This window comes from Callospermophilus lateralis, chromosome 7 (genome assembly GCF_048772815.1).
Source record: "Callospermophilus lateralis isolate mCalLat2 chromosome 7, mCalLat2.hap1, whole genome shotgun sequence".
Lineage (NCBI taxonomy): Eukaryota > Metazoa > Chordata > Mammalia > Rodentia > Sciuridae > Callospermophilus > Callospermophilus lateralis.
In genome coordinates, this window is record NC_135311.1 from 87024553 (window position 1) to 87051427 (window position 26875).

Here is a 26875-nt window from a genome sequence, read left to right on the forward strand (position 1 = left end):
TGACCTATAGCCCCAGTTTGTTTGGAACTAGGATGGCCTTTTTATTAGTTCTCTTGGGCAGTATTTTGGTTTCCTTCCTGATGATCTTTATATAATGCATCAAATAGGACAAGAAAAGGCTCTTATTCACTGGTTTACAAAAGTGGATCATGTATTATAATATTTAGCTTCACTGACTGCTGTTTAGCTCTGAGAGTCTATATCTTTGTTAATAGCTAGGATGAAATTGCATAGACTAAAACCCAGGCTGTAGTAGAAGTACAATAAATACTAATTGGAAAATGAATACAATTTTATGTATTCAAAATTTTTCTATAGAGAACCAAACATCTTCATAAATCCCTGTTGTCAGCTGCCAGGGCCCAGGAGGGAGGAGAATAGCAGGGTGGGTTCTTAGATTTTTTCAGTTTGGGTTAACTCAGAGTCTTTGAGGTAAGTGACCTTATTCTTGGTGGTTTCTCCAGCTCTCTAATCCCTACCAAGATGCATCTGTGTGAGGGAGAAGCTTTCATACCCTCCTGACGATGGCAGTGGAGGGAGGCAACTTGGCTCCTCTGTGGCTTCCCAAGGTTGGCTTTGTCTTGTCTGGTTGCTGGACAGCTGCTGGTGAAAGCAGTGGACTGCTTCCTTACGTGGTTTGAGCCCTGCGGCCTTGCCTTACAGCCTTGGCCCCGCTATCTTCTCTTGGTCATAGAAGACGCCCAGGCTCAGCCACTTCCTTCTAGATACTCTGGGCTCTTCCCACCACAAGCACTGCTCTCTCTGCCAGAGCGGCACACTGGCCCTGACCACAGTAGCTTTGCAGCAGTCTCTCTGGTGTTCGGCTTTCCAGTCCCTTCTTTGAGCCCCAGGGAGAGTCCAGCGACACTGGGGGAGATGCAGGCAATCATCACTGGCCTTCCCACTCATGTCCATGCAGGGGTGCCAGGGCTCCCGGTGAGGCTTGTCCTCAGTGGCCCATGGCCATTCCTTCTTTTGAGAGCTTAAGAGGGCTTCCTCTTCTTCCCCTGACTCCTGGGGTTTGATGCTGAGGCAGTTGTGATGGAGAACTAGGGACATCATCTCCCACTTCCCTTCTGATATTGTGGCCTCCTCCTAGCATTAGAAGGACTTTTGTCTGCAAATCACTTTCCAGCAATGGTCTTCTCTTTCTGTACCAGTGGGAGTTCACGTTCCCATTTTCTGGGCACTGCAACATAGGAGGGCTTCTAGGAAGGAGAGGAAAGGTGAGAGACAGTATTGATACCAGTACCAGAAAAGATATTAGGAGGAATTCAGAGATTTGGAGAATATTGTTATTCACCGAAATATCTTTATGATTTTTCTGAACTGTACAACTTCCTTCTTAGCCATCTTTTAAAAAATACACACACACACACACACACAAAAAAAAAAAAAAAATGGAGGGCTTGGGATATAGCTCAGTGGTGGAGTGCTTGCCAAGCATGCATGAGGCCCTGGGTTTAATCCCCAGCCCTGCAAGACAGACAGACAAACAAACAAACAAACAAAAACCCATATTTTTATTTTTTTTCCTTCCTTTAAGCTGATAATTTGCTGAGTTCCCAGGCTATGGTTATTGTTTTATTGGTCCAGTATTTCGAACAGTTAAAGTAATTTTGTTATTTAAATCAATAGCTTTGTTATAGTTTCTAATTTAAATCAATTAACATCATAGCAGACAACTATCATAGCTAAGCCACACAGTACTGCATATGTAGTAAGAACAATTTCCAGTACTCAACCCAATGATTACGTGCACTAATAAGCCTCTGCCCAGCTTAGTTTTTCACAAGACAATAATAAATCCAAGGGTCTAGGATCTTTCAGGAACCAGCCACAGGTGACAGTCTCCCTCCTGGGTTATGGTTGCATCTTCTTGGTTTGGAGCCCAGAAGGTCCAACAGAGAAACAAATCAACCAAATTCAATGAATGGAGGAGTAGCAAATATGGAGCTGGTCTCTAGAGTATTGTACTGCTAGTATCAACAATTTTTCTTCCTTTTGCCTGGTTCACCTTTACAGAGCTGGAGAGCACATAAAAGATAAGGCAGGATGTGAATGTCACCAGGTGTGCATGGTTATCACCTGAGCTTAAAGAAAAAAATTTTCCTTTCTGCTTATAAAGTACATTCTAAATCCAGCCAGCAAATAGTAACTCATGCCACTCTGTGTCAAATCATGATGGGTTCCTTGGATTTATGGATTTATTTCTTTTGGATTTATTCCTTTTCAATTTATTCTGATTTGAAAGAGCTAGAAGAAAAGATCAGACATTCTTTTATTCACCAAATACTTACCAAGTTCATACTTTGTGCCAGGCACTGTGATGTGTGGACACAGAGCAGAAACAGGATAGAAATGAAGGCTGCCTCCAAGGAACCTACAATTAAGTGATACTGATATTCAGTAAGTGACTCTGGTTGGATCCACATATGCCCCAATTCTAGCCGTATGAAGTTCTATTTCTGTAAGACCAAATCAAAGCACATTCTGGCTGACTCCAGGAGATGCAGTCCCCACTGAATCCTCATGATTCCTGGAAGTTCTTGATGTCCACCTGTCACTTGGTGGGTTTCTCTTCGGCCCACCGCTCTGCACTGCCACAGGTCCTGCAGCCTCTCTATGGTCTGTTTTTCTAGGTATTGTCCTCTCTCCAGGGCGTCACCCCCAGCCTGCCTGTCTCTTCTTTCTGCAAGTCTCTGGAGACTCACTGAAGTGCACCAACTATTTATTTATTTATATATATTATTTATTTATTGTCTACTTTAAAAAATATTTTACTTTCAGTTGACAAATAACAATTGTATACATCATGTATTTATGAGGTACAATATGATATTTCCGTACATGCTTAATTGGTGGAATGGTTAAATCAAGCTGAGTAACAAATCCACCACCTCTTGTCAGATTCTTTACTGAAAATTCCACTCAGGCAAGTGTGAATGGGGAGAGAGGAAGTGGGAAAAAAAAGACTGAGTGGACTTTAAAACCAGAGATAACTGTTCCTTATGTTTATTGACTTTTCCCTTTCATGGATGTCCACAAATGGAAAATATCTTACCTCTGCTAATATGGAGAGGGAGGGAGGCGAAATTAACTTGGAGAAGTGAAGAGGAGGTTTTTGTGCCATGGGATTTTGATCTTTGTTTGAAGGATATTATAGGAAAACAACAAGCAATTTTGTGGAAGATTTGTGAGGGAATGTTTATATATGTGTGTGTGTGTGTGTGTAATAATCAGATTTTCTTTAAAAAAAAAAGCTATGTTGAGAATGGCTTAGTTGACAACATCAGGAGCATATGCTGAATGAACTGGAGCAATGGTATGTACTGATGTTTTCCCAACCAAAAGTAGATATGTCAAATATCAGAAATTCCTTCCCTAGGCGCTGGGATAAAGGAATACTACAGTTCAATTTACAAATAATGCTCCCAAAGTGGGAGGTGGTAGAGGCAAGATTGAGGTAATTCTTCCAACAGGCATGTGTGATTATACTCACTGTTGTAAATATACCTGGTAAAATATTTTTATGGGAGAAAAGTTCCAGGCAGTACACAGAAACCTAATGAAGCTCAAGCTTCAAAGCCTTTTGCTTGCACAAAACTTTCCTAGGTCCTGGACTAAGTTTATATTCATTTTATTAAAGAGAGTTACATATTTTTCAGGTCCCACAAAATTTGGAGCCATCTCTATCTTGCATGGATGAAAGTGGGATTTGAATTAACCCTTGCAAGAAAAATTTAGCCTGTGCATATGCCAAAAGGGATAGGATCTGGTTGTGAATGAGGATAACTGTGGGGATAGTGTGTGGGTGCATTGCAGGGCAGTAGGCTGAGTCACTGGTGAGAACCAGGATTACTGAAGTAAGGATTATCTAAGATGCTTGCATTGTTTAGTTATTTAGTTTCTTTGGGATATAAGAAAAAGACCAGCACTTAAGTTAGCTGAAGTAGGATTTTAATGTAATGGAACATTATAGCTTTGGGTATGTAAGCTGGAGTTAGAGGGCCAAACAGAAACCCATGAATCAATAACTGTTAAACTGATTTTCATGTCCACCCTCCACAATTATTATACTTATTTTCTCCCTGTTCAATTGTGTTTCCATTACCAATTGCCTATTCTTTCTCTCTACTGTCAATATAATTTCCTAACTTCATAATCGGTTCCATCATGGCTCTAGTCCTGATGCTATCTTCCTCATTTTTCTGACATTTCCAAATTCAGATCTCAAGAGAGGAAATCTCTGCCTTGTCAACTCATTATTCCTTGACTGGCAAGGTCATGAGTCAGTGGCTAACCTCTATCTTGTGTTTCCATACCTTGTCCAGTCAGGTAAGAATTCCCTATACAGAATCTTTGTAGAAAATCTGGAAACCTGTGATTCTCCCTTCAGCAAAGGTTGCAGACTGGGGAATTTTCCTTTGCAATACCTGTAGGGGGCTAGCATACTAAATATCATATCCAATGTAGTGGAAATGATATTTAGTATGCTAGTGTAGTCCCTCAGTGCATCTATAGACAAAGCAGATGAAAATCTCTGCCATTGTAGGGCTTAGTGATGAGCATTATTATTTTTTCTTTGTCCAAGTTGCATGTTTATTTATACCAATAGGTTACATTAAGTCATTAGTACCATAACTACTTTGTTGTTTAGAATATCAGTAAAGTTCCTTATGTTGCAGTTACATTTTACAGTTACAATATGCAATGTTAGGAGCTTTGTTCAGTTCTTAAGACAGTATTTATAGCAAATACTTTCTGAGCACTCACTTTGTGATTCTGTTCTCACCACTTCACATACATTAACCCTCTTAGATTCTACCAACAATCTTAAGGAGAATTTGCTACTGTTATCCCTATTTTACTGAGGAGGAAACTAAAGCCCAGCAAATTCAAGTAGCTTGCTGAATGTCTCACAGCTAATCACTAGAGGAGCCAGGATTCTATGTAGACGTATGTTCTAAAGTCTATTGTCTTCCATACCATGTGGCCAAACACAGGATTTTATGAAGGATGGGTAACACCAGAGGCTAGATGTGAAAAGTCACTTTCTAATAGAAGTTGTGTCCAGGCAGAAGGTAAAAAATAAAGGAGATAAATTGGAAATTGGTGATAAATTAGAAAATGAATATTAAAACTAATATCCAAATGAAATATTACATGTACCCTTCTGATGAAGATTAACTAGTTGAAAAGGAAATGAAAACATTTTTAGCAGTAGAAACATGATGAACTATCTGGAAGTATAGTATCTAAAGATTTTGTCGGATGCTGTGGAGAAACTGATATATTCTTCTTTACAGAGAAGCAACATACAGTCCAAATTTCCCACAAAAGACTGGTTAGACTATAAGGATATTTAAAAACTCTTACCTTTCATTTACAAAGTATGGGTCAGAATTTAAAAGGGAAAATTTCATACCTCTTCCTTTGTAGCATGAAATCAGATTATATCTGGGACGAGATCCATCTTCAGTGTTGACATTTAGGTTTATTGGAGTCTTGTGAGGAGCCCAGAATGAGAGCAGATGTACCAGGCAATGTCACAGAGAGAGGTGTAGTCAGTATTCCTCACGATACTGAGGCTTGAGCTTTGGAAGTCCAGGAAGCCACTCATACAAGGGGGTTGTTTAATCTTTGACACTTCTCCATGAATTAGGATTTTGACAACCAACCACCATTTGTAATCCTCAAAAATTGTAATCCTCAAAGTCTTGGTTTGGATAGTAGTCCTGCTTCTCCAGTTGCTATACCACCCTACCCAATCTTAGTCCAAAAGTGAAACGTCTGTTGTCGCCATCTGTGTTTGCCCACTCGTCTTGACTCTTCCTCATTCAAAACTCTTTCTTCAGCCTTCCATCTCCTTCTCCCAATTATTATTTTTTATATCCTATACCCTCTTATGAAACCTCCAATCTGCTAAATTTCTTTCCCTTTTCTCTGAATTTTTAAAACATCTTCAATCTGTATTATTATGAGGAAACTAATATAACTGTACTTCAGGTCTATTCTGTTTAGAATAAATATATCTTAGTGTTTTGGAAGGGAAAAGAGACAGAATCCCCTTTAAGGGATTAAGATTCAAACAGAAGTCCTGGATGTCATAGTCTACTAACTATAAAGTCCTTTTGGAGGTGAGGTGAAGCTCTGAGCCCCACAGTAAATGGAGTCAGTTGAGGAGAAGGCTGTCAAATGAGAGAAATTTTTGTAGTTGGAGCTTCTCTGAGTCTGCTCAGAGCCATGAGGAGGATCATGAGAAGGAGAGGCTCTGCCCTCCACTCTGTCTCCCTAGGCATTGTGAATTCCGAGAAGAGTGATAAGAAAGGAAGGAAACTTTGGAGAATAACGAGGGGAAACCGTTTCTTCTTGTTAGTGTGATATAGTAGGACCCGGAGTAGAAATGAAACCTCACTCCAGAGAGACCAGAAGTCAATACTGGCAGTAGATAACATAACAGCTGTACCCATTTCCTTAGAATGTTGATGTGGTTACACATCTATCTTTGTACCCTCTAGTGGATAATTAGTTAACTCATATTTTGTAAAGAAACCAATATTTTTACTCAAACCTAGATCTAGATTTGAGCAAGTTGCTAAACTACACTGAGTTTTAATTTTTTCATTGATTAAATGGAAATAATGTCTACCCACTTGTAGGAAAGGTATGTAAAAACATTTAAACATTGTTCACTCAAACACCCCATAGTAATTATGTTGCCCTGTGACAGCCCTCTTGTAATCCCTCAGTGCATCAATAGATAAAGCAGATGAAAATCTCTGCCATTGTAGGGCTTAGTGATGAGCATTACTGACCAAGTCACACATTACAGTTTCACTCTGAGGAATTATCCCTTTCTCTCTCTCCATTTCTCCCCCTGCCCCGGCCCCCTACCAAAAAGCATTTGATGAAAACTTAAACTCTAGGGTGTTTTCAAATGGACCAAATCTGCAAACATTTTCTTGGAACAGAAATGCGGAGGCTTGCTATCAGACACAATTTTGCTGCAAACTAGTTCTGTAACTATAAAACAGATTTGGCCTTATAGCCTCATCTGTAAATGAGAGAGCTGGATGGCATCATCTCCAAGGCTCCTTTTAGCTTTAAAGTGTGCAGTTTTGTTTACTCCCACAAGGGTTCCCACCCTCTTGGTGGTAGCTGGCCCAGTGCCTAAGAAGGGCTTAGCAGCTCTCAGGATATGCCCTGCAAATTCCAACAAATTAGATGAAGACAATCTTCACCACACTGTTCTTTAGAGTGTGATTATATGCCATTTTCTATCATTTCTTATTATTTCAATTGTTTCCCTACTAGAGTAGACATTTTTCAAAGCACAAATCCTGAATTACATATTGTTAACTGAGATTGGGAGAACTCACTTGTTATTAGAAACCTGGATTTGCATTTCAACATTCTCCAATTATCAGAATTATTCCTCCTTGAATAGATCGAATTTTGTCCCTATTGCTTTACATGTTTTACTTATTAACTGACCAGTTAATTTCTGTTTTTATCTCATCAAAATATAAAAATTAGTTCACCCCTCATTAGAATGATTTGCTCATTCCAGATTAATGGGGTCTCATTATGGTAATGTAAAAAGGGGGACAAGTCTGCAAATAAGAGGGCTTAATTTATTGTACAAATCTATCCTGCCTGAGTACAATACCAGGGATGATGGCAAATACCAAGTGACTTGTTTGTGCCTCTGTTGCCTTGTATGTCCAATACCGACGATAATTATTAAATGAGTTAATATTGGTGAAGTGTTTAGAGCTTCCTGACAAGGGGAAAGCACTGTATACTTCTGGTTGATTGTTTAGGATGGAGTTGAGAGGAGAAAACAGAAGCATCGGATACATTGCTTAGAGAAACTGGTGGTCAAGGGAAGTGAGAAAGTGGGCTGCACTGACGGGAAGGGGGAGAGGCAAGCAGTCAAGCACAGGTGTCTGTGTGTATTTTGTTTCCCAAGATAAGAGAAGCCTTTCCATGTTTGAAAGTGGATGGAAAGGAGCCAGGGGACAGGAAGTCAGAAGAGGAAGGGGATAGCTACCGGAGCAGGATGATCTGTAACAAGAACATAGGTAATTGAAGCTATAAGAGGGAATTCTAGAGTAGTTTTCTCTGTGTTCTTCAAAACATCAAGCTCATCTTTACAACATGTCATGCGTGGACATTCACCAGCATAGACTGCCATAGCCCCAGTCACTTACAATCAGGCAGTGAATGGGAATAAATTAGTGAGCTGAAGCGAGTGGGCAGAGGGAACTCTCTAGTGACATGCTGTAAAGGAGCTACAGCCTGTGGTGCAGATAGATCATTCTGGAAAGAATCTTGCAGACAGACTAGCACAATGCTGAGCACATAGAGACAGTGTCTCTGTGAACCCAGGCACCAGGCCTCCTCAGCCAAACCACCAACAGCCACAAGGTACACAATCCATTCACAGAAGACGACCAAAAACTGGACTGTGTTTGGGTGTCTGCGAATAACCACTCACATCAATCCTTTTTCCATAAATGCCACAGGAAAATAACTTGGTCTAAGAAACTTTCTACACACACACACACACACACACACACACACACACACACACTTTCAGTGTCTTACTGAATTCTTTAAAAATATTCTGTAATGTGCCTTAAAAAATAACACTGTTTTAACTGAAATCCTTAGGCTTTAATATCCAGAGAGAGGACCAGCTTTGCTAGCAACTTGAATACCATACACATTTGGCAATTTGCAAGAATTCAGCAAAACTACAAGCTTACCTGAAACATGAGCAAAAGGACTTATTTCAGGCAGGAAGACCTAGTGCAGCATAAGGTCAATCCTCATATTGACAAGACCTAAGGTGTCTGAGAAAGACCCATCAGTAGATGAGTCTACATTTCCAGAAAAGGCCCATATTTTGCTGGGGATGAAAGTCAGTGTGTTAAATGGAGTTGAGCATTAAATGGAATTAAAAGCAAAAGAGTTCAGTATCACCTAACATATGGAAGTTTTCAAATAAATGTTTCTACTTTTCTCCCTTCCACACAAAGATTCACTTTTTAAATATTGCTTCTCCACCTAGATTAAAAGCTTTGCCTCTAGTGAAGGAACTTACAGCAATCCCTAGTGTGAGAGAGAAGATTATTTTCAGCAGGTCATACTTTCCAGAGTTCCCCAATCCATGCACATTGTCAGCTCCCTCCAGTACCAGTTTAGCATAACTGCCAAACACTGCATCCCACACAACTGGATTCCCTCCTGTACCCCTTAGGCTCCATAGGCAGCTGAATGCCCAACCTAGTCTCTGCCTGCTTCACTGCTAGCTGCTTACTCGGTGACCTTCAGAGGCTGACCCTGGCCACAGCAGGTTTTATTTCCCCCTCTAAATCAGCAGTGACTGATAGATGTGGGAGCAGAAACTACTGACCCCTTATCAAGAGATGGGACAAATCTTTCATGCTCTGGAGCTCCCCTTAGGATCAATTTGAGACTAGATTCACCTGAAATTTCAAAGCTTCTTGGCTTCTTCTTTCTTTTTTCCTTTCTTCTTTATCCTACTTTTTTGCTCCCTTATTGGTTTCTCCTGAGGGTAAATCCTTAATAATTAACTTACATAGAAGTCCCTGATGCAGGGTCTGCTTCTAGGAGCACTCAACACAAAACAGCCCTTCCTAATGACTCATTCATTCATGCAGAAATGTTCCCTGTCTAGGCTTTCCTCGGTGCAGTGAAGAAGAGTAACACATAGGTAGATGAAATATAACCATAAATGTTCTCAAGGTATTATGTGGGACATAAGTGACTACATATTTTAGAGTAGAGGAAAACAAAGTTATGAGCGCATGCCATCTCCCCTGTCAAAGTGGCTTATACCTAGTAGATCCTCATGAGTGCTAAAATATTTGGTCAGTCCTTGACCGCATGCTGTTAGCCCTTGAGGAAGAGTCAATCGTATGCCTACAGTTTTATTTTATTCGATACTTACTGGACTTCATGAACCAGAGTATGAGAAACAAATGTATAGGCTAACAAGTACAATATGATACGTACACCTTGAGTAATGTACAAAATGCTGTGAAATATGAAAGAAGGAAGAATACCTTTTTAAGAAAATTGAAGGATATGCCTTATAAGTAGAATTAATTCTGGAGAGAGGTGGAGAGAAGCATTTTAGAAAGAGGGAATAGTACACTCCACAGCAGTTAGGGATGAAAAAACACTGGCTGGTCTTTGGAAGAGAGAACAATGGTTTAGGAATTGAAGCACAGTTTGCATGCAAATTAGAGGCAGAAGATCAATCTGGATAATCTGGAAGTGGAGGCTGGAGCCACTAGGTGGTGGACCTGAGGTAATTCAGGGCTTTATCCTACAGCAATGTATTTGAAGTTGACTGATATTTGTCTTAGGGACGATAGGAAGACATGTTAAAGACATGTTAAAGAGAAGAAAAACTGGGGTTGGAAAGAGTAACTAGAAGTATATCATTAGGTTAAATCAGATATAAAATTCTCAATATAGAAACATTTTTTAAAAATAAGGCTTTATTTTTTAGAGCAGTTCACAGCAGAATTGAACAGAAGGTACAGACATTTCCCATATACACCCTGCCCTCATACACACATAGCCTCCCCCATTATGGACATCACCCCCCAGAGTGGTGCATTCTTTAAAATCAATCAACCTGCATTGACACAGCATCATACACAGCTCATAGTTCACACTAGGTACACTTTTGGTGCTGTGTAATGCTATGGGCTTGGACAAATATCTAAGACACATATTCACCCTTAGAGTATCCGACATAATTGTTTCACCCTGTAGAGCATAGGTCTTTTAGGGGCAGTTATTTGACCTATCGAAAATGATAATTTCATATGGTTCAAACTGATAGTCTAGCCAGGAATGAGGGCGAGAATCTAAACACCAGAAAAAAGGAGTGAAATAAAGAAGCTCTATAAGAAAGAAAATCGACAGCCTGAAATGAGTGATCCCCAAGTGGCAGAGGCAGAGGAAGCTGAGGAAGGCACAGGTGACAGCAAAGCAAAGGTCTCTATTGAGAACGACTGGGTGAAGAGAGGCCCTGAGGGGAAGTGAGAACCCATAGGAGGAGCACCTCGAACAGTTGCAATAGGGACCGTGCCTGCTTCAGAACCGGTGGTACTTTACCAATTACCTGGCCGCCCTCATCCTTTATGCTTTCTCTGCTATTTGACACGAGACAGGCCATGATATACAAATTCCTAAGGTTGTAGCTAGTACTGAAGTCTAGCTAACAAGTAATGTGAGTTCAAGAGTTTACTTAGTTAACACAGGTCTCTAAACAAGAACCCAGGAGCAAGACAGCTGGAGAAAACTGGTGGTCCTTGAAGGCAGGAACCTGTCCTAACAGGTTGTTTTTTAGCATATGTTTTTTTTTGTTTTTTGTTTTCCCCATCAGAGTGCAAAAGGGGCTTTGATGGTCTTACAGAATAACTAGGAAAACCTGATATTTTTCTTCCCCCAAGTCTGACTATTCTTCCAGAGTCATAATAGTTCAGTGAAAATTGCTGAACTTTTTCTATTGGACAAAATGTGAATTTGGGGGGGGCTGCAAAAAAGACATGTCATTTCAGGATGTTTTAAGCACGGCCTTCCTAAAGTAGAAATCATCCGTTTGTTGAACACAGTCAAGAATTGGAAAACTACATGTTCAAGTGGAGAACTTATACAATGTTATGCCAGCTAGAGTAAGTATGCAAAGGCGAGCTTTAACACATGTTTGAAAGAAAAAATCCTCTAGCAAAAAAAAAAAAAAAAAAAAAGACTGATCTAGAAAACATTGAGTTTCATTTCTTTCTGGTTTTGCTCGTAACAGTTTCTTGTAAGAATTTCATTTCATTCTGCTTTTTCTTGTAAGAGTATTACTGGAAAATGTTTAAAAATAGTTTTCAACTATGACAAAATATTTTCTTAGAATTTTTCCATTACATTCAAGGAATTTAGACTATAACTAGGAGAATGCCACTGAGGGATGGGCTTCAGGACCCGTTTTGCAGCATTATTCATTCATGCCACAAATATTTACTGACTCTGACCTATGTGCTAGGTGAGTGGTAGCTGTTGGAGATACAATGGTGCACAAAATCAGACAGACTTCCTGCCTTCATGAAGCTTATAGCCTAGATATACTGACAAATATTAAACAATCAATCACAAAATAGCTATTTGTTTCAAACTACACAGAGTTCCTAAAAAGGAACATAGGGATGGTTACATGGGGGGGTGGCGGGCAGACCTAGTCAACAGGATGTCCTCTGAGGAGGTGATTTTTCAAGTTGAGACCTGTGAGATGAGTAGGAGTCAGTCAGATGATGAAGGAATAAAAGATCACTCCAGGCAGGAGAAATTGCCAGTGCAAAGGAGTATAGACCTGTGCATAATGTTCAAAGATGGCTGGTGTGGCTTGATTGCCCAAGAACAAAAGGGCAAAAAGTTTTGAAACAAGGATACAGTTTCAGCCAAACAGATCAAACAGGGCCTGTGAGTTAAGGTTCTGGTCTTTACCCCAAGAGCAGTAGGAAGTCATAAAAAATAATAAGCTGGAGAGTGCTGGAATTAGATTTGCCTTCATCAAATCATTTCAAGTCAAAGACTTTTTAGTCGGCATTTAATGAACACTGAGATAGCAGATCTTGAGGTTTAGATTTAGAAGTTTATGTCATAGGATAGGAAGAATGAAAAGCGTCCATCAAAGCACAGAGTTGAGAATGAGATGGTCTTGGGGAGATAACAGTGAAGACATCTTTATTTACTAGATCATAACCAATGTGAGTTGATATGTGGGTTTTGGTTTTCTTTAGAATGTTCAAGGAAGTATCATCTGACAAAAGGAGTCATGATCAATAATTCTGTCCCTGAAACCTTCTGTCTGTTCACAGATAAGGTATCACACAAACAACTACGCATCCAGCTCCACCTCCTTACCCCACCAGTGCTCCTCAACCTTGATGTGGAGCGACCACTTGGAAAGGTGAGAGTTAGAAGCTGCCTAGGTTTACACTGTAGCCGTCTGTCATCTTTCTGCTCTGCTTTGAGTTCATGCTTTGAAGGCAGAGTATCTCTAAGAATCAAAGTACAAATGTAAGCATACATATGTGATTAAAGAGTACCAGATTCCTTAGAAGAGCTATTGTTGCTTTTACCTCTACTTAAATTTCCTCCAAGACCTTTATGTGATGGGCTCCAGTCTGTCTTATAACAAACCAATTCCACCATGAAAAAGCCTGCATGTCACTAATTTTCCATAATAAGGACACTCTCCGGGAGTATTTTAAGGTTAAGCTACTCTTTTAATTAGACATCAGAATCCAGCGTGTTCACCATATGGCTAGCACACTCTCTGTCACCCTTCTGATTAGATTTATTTTGTATGAAATGTGCATGTCAGTGGATGTACACTCCAGAGAGCAGAACACAATGCCAACTGGGATACATGATTAGCTATATTAAAATTTGATTATTAGTTTTCTCCCTTGAACACCTTTTTTTCTATATTTCTGTTAGGGACTACAGGAGCCATAGGATTAACTGAAAAAGTCCTTTGGCTATTACAGCATTATGTGATCTATTTTTTTTTTAAGAAATAATGTAAATGAAAATGTTAAATTATTTTTTTTCAAAGACCGCATACTTGACTTATCAAATAATTTGACCTTTTTGTTTTAATGGAAAGAAAATATGCTCACATTATTTCATTTTTTGGTTATTGTCAGGTATGCTAACTCCTTTACTCGTACAGTGGTTATTATGAGTGTGGACACTTTAGCAGCTTAATTGCCTTGCCTGTTTGTCCTCCCATGATCAGAGCAAGAGAGAGATAGTCACTTCTGTTTTTCAGGGGAAGAATTGAATGTGTTTTTCCATGGAGATAGGTAGCTAGGCCTACATGGTGAGAATAAGCTGGCTGATTCTGGGAAACAGGTTGAAAATCACGAGGCCAATACAAATTTTCGCTCAACTGACCTTTAGAATCCTGCACCCTTTTTTTTTTTTTAAATATCTGTGAGATATGAACACATGTACCTAGCACTGTTTTTGCTATCAAGGCAGATTCCCCTGGGGTGGGGAGTGCAGGGAAAAGAAGGAAGCCTGGTTCCCATCTCGTTCTTCTTTTTTTTTTTTTTTGCGGGGAGGTAGGTTCACTTTAATGCTGCCTTTAATTTTCCAAAGTCAACCTTATTGTACTTTCCCTGCATTATGAAAAATAAGCCAGGTTCTATTATGGAAACTTTGGAAAATGAAAATAATTAGAAAGAAAGGATGCTTACTAAATGCTATTTCCACTACTCAAGCAAAATCTATCTATATTAGTATATTTTTTGTGTTCTTTTTTTCCCCTGTACTTTTCTTGATTTGTTCTATATGATTATGACATTATATATGCACTTTTGAATCTTGTTCTTATTTCGTTTAATATAAATATTTCTTTGACTATTTGCGAATTCTTTGTAAAGCTACTTTAAAATTTATTTGGGTCTATCAAGAGTGTACTATAGTTTCCTTAACCATAATCTGTGGTCACATTTGGCACCATCAAAATAGTACTGCATTGGCAGAGGTCAAATGCAGAGGTGTAGTTAGTATTTCCGATTTTTGTTTTTGCCATAAGAAGACTTTAAAGAATAAAATGTAATTAGAAAGAAAGGAAGCTTTACTAAGTGCTATTTCCACTACTCAGATACATGTTATCAGACTGCTTTCCAAAATAATTATCAGAGGTTTAAAATTTCATAAGCAATGTATCAGAGTTTCTGCTTTGCTTCACTCTAACCAGCACTTTATATTATCTTAAAATATAAATATCAAGCCAGGCACGGTGGCACATGCCTGTAATCCTAGCAGCTTGGGAAGTTGAGACAGGAAGTTGGTGAGTTCAAAGCCAGCCTCAACCAGGGCGAGGCACTAAGCAACTCAGTGAGACCTTGTCTCTAAATGAAATACAAAATGGGGGTGGGCATGTGGCTCAGTGATGGAATGCCCCTGAGTTCAATCCCCAATAAAATAAATAAATAAATAAACAAAAAACAAACAAACAAATAACACACTTTGTGGGATTAATGAGAGAAACATCATATTTACTTTGCCCTCTTCCTTATTTCTTTTTAGATGATAGTTTTATACTTGTTGGGGCTTGTTTTATGACAAGTTTATTTGTCATTTGATATACTCATATAATTGCTTTTGTTTATAAAATGCACATAATTATTTCAAATAAGAATGTTTTAGCTGCATAAGGCATATGTATTACTTACTCATATCTTGCTCCTTATACCATATACAAAATTTTAAATATTATCCTTATCAGAGTTTATTGCATCTTTCTCTCTATATTCTAACAGATAATGAAAGAACAGAGCTGGACTTCTAGCACAATTCCTGCTTCCCTGAGTCTGTGCATTTCTTTCCACCCATGAAGAATATTATGGTTTTTGGACTGTATCTTTATTTTTTCTCATTTTTATATTTCAGTGTTTTTTTTTCTTATCAGTAATACACATGGAGAGCAGTTTTATTGTTATAACCAATGCCTCCAAATGTTAAATTTATTTCTTGGAAGATTCTGAGCAAGCTTGAAGAAACTGAGTAGGATTCTACAGAGGACGATTTATGGAAAAGATAAGCAAAAGAATGACTCACATTTCAGGAGCTTCCTCCAACTTCAAACATTTATCTGAATTTTAACTAAGGTGGACAGCTGTTCATTTTATAATGATTTTGATTTTGCAATATGAATTTGAAAAATCAGTGTATATTTTGACAGTGAAAAGTCAACACATGGAGAGCAAGAATTCTATTAAGAGGACATGAACTTAATGAGACAGAAAACAAGCCTAGTGAGGGCAGGAGGGTCTCTGTGGAGATGTAGTATCCCTCTGGGCTTAGTTTAGAAATAAACATTCTTCAGTTTAAATTCTGGTTATAGGTCATTAAGTAATTCAGGATTGCTTAATTGCTATTTCTTTGCTTTTAAAGACAAAGGATTGATGCAGCTAAGGACATCCTTGATGTGTCATAAACAATTAGGAGGCTATCAGGTTATTCAGTTAGAGCAATAAAAAATAAATTCATTCATAGCCTTCTAGTTAGATCTTCATTTTTATCTTACTTTTGAATCAAACTATCAATTTGAGATTTCTTATAGTTTCTTCTCAGGCAGCCTACAAAGAGGCAAAATTAATAAATGACAGTTATTCTGCATCAAGTTTTGTTACTTTTTTGTGAAATAAAAGGATCTTCTTTGTATTGCAATAAAAAATTCCGTGGACTTTTAAAAAATATGTTGAGTCATTTAATAGCTTTCAACTGACATGCCTTCACCTGCTTTTAAATCCAATCAATGTGTCTTCCTTGCTGTCCCCCCATTTCTGCCTCTGCTCCCCCGACCCTGTTCACTGAGTGCATCACAGGTTTACCATGTTTTCACCTCTGAGGACATCAGAGTAATTTTTCTCAAAAAGCTGAACCAGTTATGAATTAGCTATAAACTACATATTTTCTTTCAAGCCTACATTTGAAATCGTTTTAACTAGCACCAATCTTACGCTGTACATAATTCTTTAGGTTTAAGTTCAATGGATTTTATGAAACACATAGATTTTGCCTCCAATTATCTGTGTTCCTTGTGTTAGACATCTGTCACTGTGACAAAATACCTCAGAAAACTTGCTAAAAGGAAATAAAATTTAATTTTGTCTTATGGTTTCAGTCTATGGTCACTTGTACCCATACTTTCATCTGTGCCATGGCAGAACATCATGGTGGGGAGCAGGTGATATAGCGAAGCTGGTCATCTTATGATATCCAGGAAGCAAAGAGAAAGAGACAGAGAGGAAGAGACCAGAATCCTAATATGCATTTCAAGGGCATGCCCCTATGACCTAACTTCCTCCCATTTGTTTCCATTCCCTAAAGATTCCACCACCTTTCAAAAGTACACAGGCTGGTGACACACCTTTAGCCTATGGTACTTTGGGGATGTGTGTAAGATCCAAACTATAACACTACTGTTTACTTATATTTCCCCATGGATCATCTGTGTCATTATCTTGCTGTCATGTATTTATTACTTTATTATTACAAAAGATGACCATTTATAGAGGGTTTGCCTATGTCTCATTGTTCATATAATAAGAAATTAGATTCAAGCTCCAGTTTTATTGATTCCAGGGGTATTGCTCTTCCTGCAGCACAGTGGGATATAATATTTGCTAAGTGCTATTCTTCTTAAGAATCACATAAAGTAGCAGCAGCAGCTGCAGCAGCTGCTAAATCAGATAAAAAATATCAGAAGAGGGCTGAGCAGGCAAAAAACCTGTGATAAAGAATCAGGGAAAGAAGGCTGTTGGTGTTAAGCAGAAGAAGCCTGTGGGGGAAAAGGCTGCACCTGCCAAGAAACCAACAGCTGAAAAGAAACCTGTTGCAGAAGAGAAAAAAATAAGTCTGCTGCAAAAACTCTTAAAAATCTGTTTGATTACATAAGTTCAAGTAATTTTGGACAGTTTATTTTGAATAAAGAGCTGACTAAAGATGCAGTGAATAAAAAAAGACAAAGTGATGCAGCAGTAAAAGGATGGGTTTTGGAATCAAACTTGGATTTAAATATGGCTATGTCACTCATAAACTCTATGACCCTGAGAAAGTTAATCTCATTGAGTTTCAATCAACTAATCTATAAAAGGAAGATGATGCTACTTACCTGTAGGGTTATTGTGATAATGTATATAAGGTACATGTAACACACGTACTTACTCAGTTAAATATTTGCAAGAATGAATTTTTAATTCAGACTTATCTCCAACTATTTAATGAGCTCACAGTTTCAACAATGGACTGGCTTCATGACTGGTGGATGTAAATGTCATGGACAGAATCCACCTCAAAATCCTGTGTACTATTCCTATTTATAATGTCCCATAATTATTTTGGCTAGTGCAAAACCTACCTACCTTCCACATGTTCAAATCTTACCTTGCTCTTAGGCCTTGGGTAATTTAAGTACTTCGTTCTCTGTCACCTCTATCCCCAACTCTACATGGTACTAATTTGATGATATTGCATTTTTCTTTAAATATTCCATTTCCCTTGACAAAATTCTAGTTCATGGTGGATTAGAGACCCTTTTCTTATATTTTCTTCATAAATATCTTAGCACTAGTATAGTGTCTGACTCCTAGAAAGATGCTATTTCCTTAGTAAATTATTAGCAAAGGTAATATTTATATACAAGATAAACAACCTAAAATTCAAACGAATATGATAGAAAGCACTTTGTTTCCATAATATTGCTGAAATTGGGAAATTTTTGATTTAGAAATGTCACATCATAGGGGCTGGGGATGTGGCTCAAGTGGTAGCACGTTCGCCTGGCATGTGTGAGGCAATGGGTTCGATCCTCAGCACCACATAAAAATAAAGATATTGTGTCCACCTAAAAAAATCAAAAAATAAATATTAAAATATTTTTTAAAATTTTTAAAAAGTCACATCATGGTAATGATGAATAATTACATTCAGTTTAATATAATAGTGTTTATTAAAGCTATTTGTGTAAAGAAGTACGTAATGAAATAATTGGAAAACAATGATTGGCAAAGATAGTTCAAAATCTGATGTACAGAAAAATATATGTCAGTATAAAATACTTCTGGTACATTTTTAAGTTGATTTTAGTTTTTAGAGCAGTTTATGTTCAAAGAAGAATTAAATTTAAATTAAAAGGATATTTTTATTTGTAATGCATAGAAACATATCCACTGCACAGTAAGTTCACCTAAAATAAAAGATTCTGTCATATATGTACTCCAATATTCTGGATCATGTTTTAGCAGCACACTTACTAAAAAGTGCCTTCACCTTCATTTCCATTCTTTAGTAAACACAGAATCTCATCATTATATAATGAGATTATAATGAGGCTAGAACTAATAGTCTATAAGATGAGTTCCATAGGAACTCTACCCCAAAATGTCACATATAGAGAAAGGTGGCTGACACCCAGTTTTAATGTTATTACAGTAATTAGTGTAACACTCCATGGAATATACATACGAAACCTGGAACACTGTTATGCTTGTAAGTGGGCTATGGAGACATGGTTCCCGACTGTACACATATAATACCTTCTGTGTATGTTTAGACCTAAGACTTGGCACTGGAAGAAATGAGCTCCAGACTCCAACCTCTATCCTACAACAACTCTGGTGCTTTCATTCAGCACTAATGCAAACCAATGTGGAAGAAAACAAAGAGCCCAGTTGTGCTGCTCCCAAGTGAGATGGGGCAGGCTAATGTGCAAGATAGGCCAAGTCCTGCCCAGATCTCAGAACTGGGCCAGGTAAGAAAACAGGCAGTGTTAGGGTCAGGAGCTCAGGCTCTTACCAGAAGCTATCATTATCCAAATTCTCACAAAACGGAGGAAAGTAGAGTGATTTGTCTTTTTGTTTTGTTTTGTTTATTCTAATTTGTTATATATGACAGCAGAATGTATTACAATTCATATTACACATATATAGCACAATGTTTCATGTCTCTGGTTGTACATAAAGTAGAGTTACACCATTTGTGTCTTCATACATATACTTAGGGTAATGATGTCCATCTGGTTCCACCATCTTTCCTACCCCAATGCTCCCTCCCTCCCCTCCCACACCTTTGCCCTATCTAGTGTTTGTCTAATCTTCCAATGCTCACCCCCAACCCCATCATGAATCAATATACTTATATCAAAGAAGACATTTGGTATTTGTTTTTTTGGCCCAAATCTCTATCATGTCAGATTAGACCCCGACTTCCTTAATAAGACTCCTATAGCACAAGAAATAAAATTAAGACTCAATAAATGGGATGGATTCAAACGAAAAAGCCTCTTCTTAGCAAAAGAAACAGTGAGGTGAATAGAGAGCAAATTTTTACCACATACACATCAGATAGAGCACTAATCTCTAGGATATATAAAGAACTCATAAATCTTAACACCAAAAAAATAAAACAAAACAAACAAATAACCCAATCAATAAATGGGCCAACAAACTGAACAGAGAGATTTGTCTTTTTTTATTGATTTTATTTTTTTAATACACGATAGTGGAATGCATTACAATTCTTATTACATATATAGAGTACAATTTTTCATATCTTTGCATATAGAGTATGTTCACACCAATTCATGCCTTTATACATGTGCTTTGGGTTTTTTTTTTTTGCATTACAGTTCTTATTACACATATATACCACAATTTTTCATATATCTGTTTATATATAAAGTATGTTGACACCCAATTCGAGTCTTCATACATGTACTTTGGATAATGATGTCCATGACATTCCACTGCCCTTTCTAATCCCCTGCCCCCTCCCTTTCCTTCCCACCCCTCTTCTAATCCTCCCATGCTCCCCCTCCCTACCTCACTATGAGGTGATTTGTCTTTTATATGTACATGCAGGTATGTGTCTTATAGTTATTTATCATGGTCTGCAAAACATATGAAAATTCAGATTTGAATTGATCTACCTTTTTATTATCTACAAGGAAAACTTTTTAAAAATCAAGTAAATGATGAGAAAAAGTTATTAAAAGTTAATATAAATTACTTAACAGAACAAAAATTTTTCAACAACCTCAGTAGTTAGAAATATATTTAAAAAACCTGTGCTAGGATAATTGCCATTTGTAGTATCTTAAGAGTCTGTATATATTTTATACTTGTTCATTATACTTTTACTTAACAATGATTAAAATGTTTAATTGCTGTTTTAAAAATCTGTGCTTCTACTTTTCATTAATCCAGGTTTTACTGGATTAAAACTAACTTCAAAGTATCTCTAGGCTCATGCTATAAGTAACAGTGTTTCTCTGTTTCATTCATGTTTTAAGGCTTTATCTTCATTTTCTGAATTTTTTTTATTCCAAAATAACTTATATGATATATATGTAAATATATACATATGTTAACATCATAAAATTGTCTCTACACACATATATTTAATTGTTTTTGTATTGTTTAAAAAATAGTAATTTTTTGCTTCTTGTGGGCAGGATCTGTTCCTTAAACATCTACCTATAAGGTGTAGCACAGTCAGGTCTAAGCACACAGAAATTGCTCAGTGAGGAATGATGGGTAGTCTACATGGCATGACTGAAACACATTCGAGCTATGCTTAAGACAACTAGATGATGAGTTAAGACAACTAGATGAGAATGACATTTATTTGACAGTTGATTTCTGTTTGCTTTTCCTCTTTGACATTGTGGTATTTGGTCAGTCTTCAAAATTTAGAAAGCACAATGAAGCCATTTTTAGACTTCTTGAATGAAAACACACAAACTCATATACACACATATACGTGGAATTGCTGTTAGGAAAATGAGATTTAAATCTGTATCTTGGTGCAGAGGCTTGCACCTGTAGTCCCATCTACTTTGGAAGCTGAGGCAGGAGGATTGCTTGAGTCTGGGAGTTCAAGGACAGCCAGGACAACATGGTAGGACCCAGTTCTGAAATAAATACATAAACAAATAAGCTTACATATCAATTAACTTTTCTTTTAGGCAGCTGTGCTATTTCTTACGTTGGCATAGAAGCTAATTTTAACTCTATACCTATAGGCAAATGAAGGTATTGCAGAAGATATATAGCCTATGGAATAAAATGACATTATTTATATATACAACTTTTTGCTTCCTTGAAAAAAGTATAGTGTTCTCTTTTCAATCAGAAATAAGTATACCAGAACCTTAGTAAATAAATAATTATAGTCTTTGTTGATTCCTGATTATAGTTGTAGTCAAACATTTTTATTGATTTGATTTATAACTTAAACGCTAAATCCCTTTAAATGCCTTAGAGTTATAAAAGAAATGAGAACTAAGTAGTATGCACTAAAATGCTATGGCCAAAGAATGGCAGAAGAAAATATTTGCTGAAAATTCCAATATACCAGATAAAACTAAACAAAGATTTTTAATGAAAATTAAAGGCTAAAACATCAAGAGATGATAAAATTTGTTGTGTGATTGGATAAAGTATGGTTTGATAATATGTGCTCCATAAATACTTGCTCAGTTTTTTTTTCTTTTGGTTTTTGTTTTGTTTTGTGTGTGTGTGTGTGTGTGTGTGTGTGGTACCAGGGATTGAACCCAGAGGTGCTTAACTACTGAGCCACCTCCCTAGCCCTCTTAATTTTTTATTATTTTTTATTCTAAGACAGGGTCTTGCCAAGTTGCTTAAGGCCTTGCAAAGTTGCTGAAGCTGGCTATAAACTTGCCGTCCTCCCGCCACTGGCTCCCAAGCTGCTGGGATTATGGGCGAGCACCTGGTCTGACTGTTATTTTTGGTAGCAGCTACTGCTGCTCTAATAGTAAAGGCTAAGAAATAGGTTTTCAGACAAAATTAGGTAAATGTCATACTAAGAAGATATGAAGGGAATGGGGGAAAAGCATTCTTTAAAAGACTGAAAAAAAAGAGGAAAAAATGGAGTTAAACTTGTTTCTATATATCTGCATATATTTAGTACTAAAAGTTTCTCTCAATCCTGGCTTTCCTTCTTTTCTGTCATGGTCTAAACCTCAGCTTCCATCATTTCCCATCTGAATTACTTCAATAATGGGCATCCTGCTTTTGATTTTGGGATCTCAGATCATTTTCCGCAACTGCTGCTAGAGTAAAATTATGTTAATAAAATGAAAATCTTTGTTATTCCCTTAGCACCTTTCATATTTTTCCATGACCTTTAGGAACAAAATTAAAACAACTTAACCCATCCACTGAGCTTTCTACATTCGTGTCTTGGCCTTGCCTCTGATCTTCTTTCCCACTGTCATCTTGTTTTCTAGCAATGCTGAATTGCAGTCTCCTGCTGCTGTGCTCTGCTCCATACTCCTCACTGCATGACTAACCCTGACCTGGCTCTAGCTCAAGGACCATTTCCTCCAAGAAACCTTCTCTTTTGCTAAAGCATTGTTGAGTTTATAACTTGTTGGTGGAGACTACATTTGTATTTTTCTTCTCTGTATCTGATGTGAATCTAGTTCATTATGTTACATATGGAACACCAATTTTCCTAGCACCTGTTATTAAATAGGCTGTTTTCTCCAAGTTATGTTTTTGGCACCTTGTCAAGAATCAAGTCACTGTAGGTATGCGGGTTTGTCTCTGTGTTTTATTCTACTCCACTGACCTATATTTCTGTTTTAATATAAATATAATGCTGTTTTGTCACAATGATTTTGTAGTATATTTTGAAATCAGATATTGTGATGCCTCTTTCTCTTTTTGTTTGGAATTGCTTTGGCTATTCTGGGCCTTTTGATCTTCCATATGAATTTTAGGATTGTTTTTTCCAGTTATGTGAAAAATGTCTTTGACATTTTGAAGCGTATTGTATTGAGTCTGTAGACCACTTCTGGTAATTTGGCCATTTTAGCAATGTTGATTATGTCTATAAATGAATTTGGGAAGTATCCATCTTTCACTGTCTTCTTCAGTTTCTTTATTCATAAATTTAATTGTAGAGGTCTTTCACCTCTTTGGTTAGGTTTATTCCTAGGCAAATTTTTAAGCTATTCTGAGTACAATTGTTTTCCTGATTTCCTTCTTAGCAGAGTCATTATTGGTGTATAGGAAAGCTTTTGATTTTTGTACATTGATTTTTGTGTCCTCCTACTTTGCTGAATTTATTATCTCTAGAAGTCTTCTTGTAGAACCTTTAGGGTTTTATAAATGTAGAATCACATCATCTGCAAATAGTGATAATTTGACTTTTCTTTCCTATTTGTATCCATTTTTTTTCTTTCTCTTGCATAATAGCTCTGGCTAGAATTTCAAGTACTGTATTGAATAGGAGTGGTGACAGTGGAAATCCTTGTCTTGTTTCTGATTTTAGAGAAAATGCTTTCAATTTTTCCCTATTCAGTATGATGTTAACTTTATATTTGCTGTAGACAGTCTTTATCCTGTTGAGATAAGTTTCTCCTATTCCTAGTTTTTCTTTAGGGTCTGTTGTTATTATAAGGGGGTGTAGAATTTGTCAAAGGTTCTTTTTGCAACTTTTGAGATTATTGTTTGATTTTTTATCCTTGGTTTTATTTTTGTGGTGTACCACAATTACTGATTTGGGTATGTTAAACCATCCTTGCATGACTGGAATGTCAAATCTTTTTAATGTGTTGTTAGATTTGGTTTACTAGTGCTTTACTAAGGATTTTTCTAAATTATACTCATCAAGGATATTGGTCTGTAATTTTTGTTCCTACATGTGTTCTTATCAGGTTGGGTATCAGGGAAATACTGACTTCATAGAATAAGTTTGGAAGCATTTCCTTTCTTTATATTTAATATATTTATTTCCTCTCTTTATATTTAATTTGGGGAGCGTTGGCATAAGTTCTTCAAGATCTGGCAAAATTATTCTTAAGATAAACTTTCAAAAAAGCATAATGATCAGTTAACTATTTCATTCTCTAGTGAAGATCTCATCCTGAGTTCTGAATCAAAGACATATTCCTTTGGTTTCAAATTTCAACTATTGGCACGAATTCATCTTGGTGTCTGAGAGGTCTCTTGGCAATCACACAGAAGATTGTTCAATGTTTGTTTCTAATCCGTATATTGCTAATCTGATCCTGACATTTATGTTGTGCCAGTAAAAATCCACTAACTATAAATTATGTACCCTACCCCCACTTTTTCAAAGGAAAAATAGTGGTTGGAAAGAAATGTACTAATGTTCTAGGAAGTGATGCAACTGTTTTTGGAAAAATAATGAAACATTAAGCATATTTCTGAAGTTCTTTTTGTACCAACACTCCTTGCTATGTTTTGCAAGTCACAGTGTCTTTGCCCAACACCCAGCTGATGTTAATCTAGTACAAAGCTGAACAAATAGTTTTCTTGAAATAGTTCTCTAAGGTGGCCTAATCATAAATGCGTACAATTACTTAGAATATTTCTCTATATACTGACAATTGTAGGAAACAGGGGATATGTGGATATGATCCATTCACCAACATTCACCCTGTCCTATAAAAAATTTAAACTTTATTAATTATTCAAGACTATGTAAGAAACTAACCCTCACCCTTAGTGGAGGTAGCTGCCCAAGCCTCTTTTCTCCAAACCTCTTCTCTCCAGTGAATGTGGAAGTAAGTACTTAAGATACCATAAAGAGCAAAAGTCTAATGAAGACCCAACGGCTAGATGGGGTGTTGGGAATTCTTTTTGTCTCTGGTTTACATTAAATGTCTGGTCAATTGTCTGAAAAACAAATGTATAATTGTGCATAATGATGAGAAGAGTATCCCAAAATATATTTCTGTAAAAAAAAACCCCACCCTTGAATAAAGGATAAAAACAAAGAGAACAGAAAATATTTCAACCAAGAAGTTCTTCTTTGGGAACTAATCATCAATTTGTAGTTATATGTTCAGAAATGTTAGTGAAATTATATTTATTATATCTCTACTTGGTAAAAGACAAGGATGAATATCTCCAAATGCTTTCCATCTCTGCTAACAGAAGAACATCAGGTCATTCAGAGAAAATAACATGTGTCCATCTGATTTTAGTATTGTTTTCCTTGGTAAGGATTTTTATCCCTTCCTCCCTCCTTCTCTGTCTCTTTCTCTCTCTCCTCTTCTTTTTTTTAAAAAATATTTACTTTTTTTGCTGTAGATGGACACAACACAATGCATTTTATTTTTATGTGGTGCTGAGGATCGAACCCGGGTCCCGCCCATGCTAGGCAAGTGCTCTACCGCTGAGCCACAATCCCAGCCCCTCTCCACTTCTTTCTTCAATCCTCCTTTCCTATCTTCTTCATCTTCTTCCTTCTTCCTTTTCCTTTCCTCTTTCTTTCTTTCTCCCTCTTTCTCTCTCTCTGTCTCTTTCTTCAAGTACTTATTAAGTTAATGAAGTCCGCTTGATTATATATTACTTAGAAATAGGAATCAGCTCTAAGAGAACCTATATGAAGCAAAGGGAAAAAAAGAAAAAAAAAACACTTTTTTTTACATTTACAATGGATAGATGCTTTATATTCACTATTTCATATGAATTGCCAATTTTCTGTGAGATTGTTACTATAAACTTCTATTTCAGAGATGAGGAAGTTGAAGCAAATATCTAAAGTGGACCTCATTTAACTGACATTTCCAATGTTATAGATTTATACGGTGGAGTTAGAACTCAAATACAGTTTTGCTTGACTACAAATCCTGTGTTTTCACTGTAATTTTCAAGATATTTCCAAAGTTTAAAGCTTGCTGAATTTTAATAGTCTTAATGCTATCTGTTGTATCCTATCTTAATCTTATCTATGGTACCATGTTAGAAAATGTTTCATGCCAGGCATGGTGGTGCATGCCTGTAACCAGCTCAGGAGCATCACAAGTTCAAAGCCAGCCTCAGCAAAAGCCAGATGCTTAGCAACTCAGTGAGACCCTGACTCTTAAATGAAATACAAAATAGGGCTGGGGATGTGGCTCAGTGGCCTAGTGTTAAATCCTTGCTCACCACCCCTAAAAAAAGAAAACATTTCTTTAAAAATGATGAGATTTTTTTAAAAAAATAGCACCTTTCTTTATTTACTTTTCCTCTATGTAGGAAAGCATGAAATTTCTCTGAAACTGTGCTATTCTTGGCCAGAATATACAACTATACAAGACAACTCATCTTAATATCATTTTAAAGAGCATATTTGTAGTACCTTCTTTTACCCTTGTTTTAGTCAGCTTTTTTACTGCTGTGACTAAAAGACTTAACCAGAACAATTGCAGAGGAGGAAAAGTTTATTTGGGGGCACATGATTTCAGAGGTCTCAATCCATAGATAGCAGGCTCCATTCC

The 26875-nt window shown here is 37.1% G+C and overlaps 1 protein-coding gene across 1 annotated transcript in view; it reads left to right on the forward strand.

The window, feature by feature from the left end:
• The window catches only part of Ptger3 (prostaglandin E receptor 3), a 70237-nt gene extending 53558 nt beyond the window's left edge, over positions 1-16679 (forward strand). Inside the window, exons 3-4 of the mRNA XM_076863720.2 lie at positions 12915-13006; positions 15375-16679. Of these exons, the coding sequence (XP_076719835.1) occupies positions 12915-13006; positions 15375-15378 (96 nt within the window). The 3' untranslated portion in view covers positions 15379-16679. The remainder of the gene's footprint in view (positions 1-12914; positions 13007-15374) is intronic.
• The last annotated feature ends 10196 nt before the right edge of the window (positions 16680-26875 follow it).